The following is a 2603-nucleotide window of genomic DNA, read 5'->3' on the forward strand; positions in this document are numbered from 1 at the left end:
AGTCTTGAAGATAAGCCTGAACCTTTCTATGTGTCATTGTTTATCAATGGGCATAAATTGAGTAATTGGATAATAGATTCTAGAGCATCAGACAATGTCATGCCCTCAGTAGTAGAAAAAGCTTTAGGTTTAACCTTAACAAAAACCTTTGGAAAATGTTATTCCATGGATTCCAAGTAGGTTCCTTTGTTAGGGAAAATTAAGGATGCACAAGTGGCTTTAGTAGCACATCCTGACAAGAGAATCAAGTTGACAATTCTAGTGGCTGACATCCCTGCTAGTTATGGCATGTTATTGAGTCGTACCTTTTGCAAAGACATGGGTGGGGAAATTAGAATGGATTGGTCTCAGGCAATGATCACAGTTGGAAAATAGGGAGTTGTCCTACATCCTAAAACAAAAGCCAAATACAAAGTCTTTCCTTTAGATGACCTAAAAGCTCAAATTTTGTATCAAGATTGTGGCTTTGGAAATTATATGATATCAGCCGATTTTTAAGGTGTGGATAAGACCGTAGAGCTGGTCTGTTGAACTCTGCTCTATGGAATTTGATGCGAGTCATTCATCTTCCAGTTTAGGGGCTAGGGTAGTATTAATACCTCTTGAAGGTAAAGTTATTCGTTATGCTTTCAAATTGGAGTTTCAAAACACTAATAATACAGCTGAATATGAAGCCCTATTATTAGGTCTTGTTGAAGTGAAGAAATTGCATATCAAAATGTTGAAAGTTAAAGGTGATGCAGAACTTATTGTAAAGCAGGTGAGAGGTTTATTCGCTATTAAAAATGAGAGACTGAGACATTACAGAAACCATGTTTGGGACAAGATTGAAGCATTCAATTCTTTCTCAATCGAAGCAGTACTAAGGGAGTTTAACTCGAAGGCTGATTCTTTGGTGGTATATGCGGCTTTATTAGTGCCTCATCCTGATTTCACAACTAATACCTATAGGGTGGAATTGGTTTATAGACTGAGCATACCTGACAATTTTGAATCTTGGCAGGTGCTCGAAAATGATAAGTAGATTCAGAATTTTTTATGGGGTGCTGAGATTTTCATTTCCTTGTTTTATGAAGGCTAAGAAGCAAGTTGTAAAGAGTTTTCTCTCGATTCACCAATGAAACTGCATGATGGGGTATTATAGTTGAAAGGAAATAAAATCCCAAAAGGCTTGGTTTCTCTTGAACATCTTTTTGATAGAAAGGATGGGTATGTTAAGCAAGGAGAGAAAGAGACTCTTGTAATTCAAAACTCTGGTGGGCATGAGTGAATCAACATTGGTACTGAGGAGGATCCTAAATTTGTTAATTTGGGAAAATGTTGTTTTGAAGAGGAGAAGAGGAGGTTCATCAGCCTGTTGATTGAGTTCAAAGATGTTTTCGCATGGTGCTATGATGATTTAAAGAATTTCAGAGATGGCAAGTTCCAACATCACATTCCTTTGAAACCTAGTGTCAATCCTTTCTACCAGAAGTTGAGGAACTTTAATACAAAGGTAGAAGAAGTGATCTTTCATGAGGTAGACAAGATGTTGAAGGCCTGAATTATTTATCCTATACATCATTCTACTTGGATTGCTAAATTGTCCCTGTTCAGAAGAAAAATGGTGAAATACGAATCTGTGTTGATTTCAAAAACTTGAACCTAGCAAGCCTGAAGGATAATTATCCTCTGCGAGCAATAGATCGTATTTTACAAACCATTTCAGGATCAGAGATGATGTCCATGTTGGATGGCTTCTTTGGATATAACCAAATCAGTGTCTCGAAGCAAGATCAACACAAGACACCCTTTATAACTCCCTGGGGCACATTTGCATATAATAGGATGCCTTTCGGATTGATTAATGTAGAGGCAACATTTCAGAGGGCGATGGATCTTTCCTTTGGGCATTTGAGGGATAAGATCATTGTAATATATTTATATGATTTGACTATGTTCTCTAGGAAGAGAAAACATCATCTGCGAGATTTGAGGAAAGTTCTAATGAGATGCAGAGAGCATGGAGTGTCATTAAATCCTAAAAAGTTTGTTTTGGCATCATAGAAGGAAAACTTCTCAGACATATAGTTTCAAAGGAGGGAGTAAAGGTGGATCTGGAGAGAGTAAAAGAAATACAACAACTCAGCCTTCCTTCCAACAGAATTGGAGTGAGGTCCTTCTTTTGACAGGTGAATTTTCTAAGACATTTTATTTCCGATTTTGCTGAGACTATTAAATATATTGTAAATATGATGAGTGAAAAAGTAGTTTTTAAGTGGAATGAGGAAGGTAAAAGGGATTTTGAAGAAATAAAAATAGCAATTGCGCATGCACCTACTCTGGTTAATCCAAATTTTAGTAAGGATTTTATTATTAATTGCTATGCGTCAGAGCATACTATGTCTAGAATTTTAGTGCAAAAAGGTGAAGGTAATGAGGAAGTCCCAATCTGCTTCATGAGTGTACCTCTGAAGAAGCACGAATTAAAGTACTTGCAGATAGAAAAGCATGTTTATGCAATAGTGAAAGCCATAAAACAATTCAGGTACTATATACTTCATTCACATGCAACTATCTTTGTTTTGAACTCTGCAGTGAAAATTATTTTAACCCAGTAGGAT

At 36.5% G+C, this 2603-nt stretch overlaps 1 protein-coding gene across 1 annotated transcript; it reads left to right on the forward strand.

Moving 5' to 3' along the window:
• Nucleotides 1–541: 541 nt before the first annotated feature.
• Nucleotides 542–1024, forward strand: LOC131858119 (uncharacterized). Its single transcript, XM_059211120.1, has one exon. The coding sequence runs from the start codon at nucleotides 542–544 to the stop codon at nucleotides 1022–1024; it is 483 nt and encodes a 160-aa protein (XP_059067103.1).
• The last annotated feature ends 1579 nt before the right edge of the window (nucleotides 1025–2603 follow it).

This window comes from Cryptomeria japonica, chromosome 1, assembly GCF_030272615.1.
Source record: "Cryptomeria japonica chromosome 1, Sugi_1.0, whole genome shotgun sequence".
Lineage (NCBI taxonomy): Eukaryota > Viridiplantae > Streptophyta > Pinopsida > Cupressales > Cupressaceae > Cryptomeria > Cryptomeria japonica.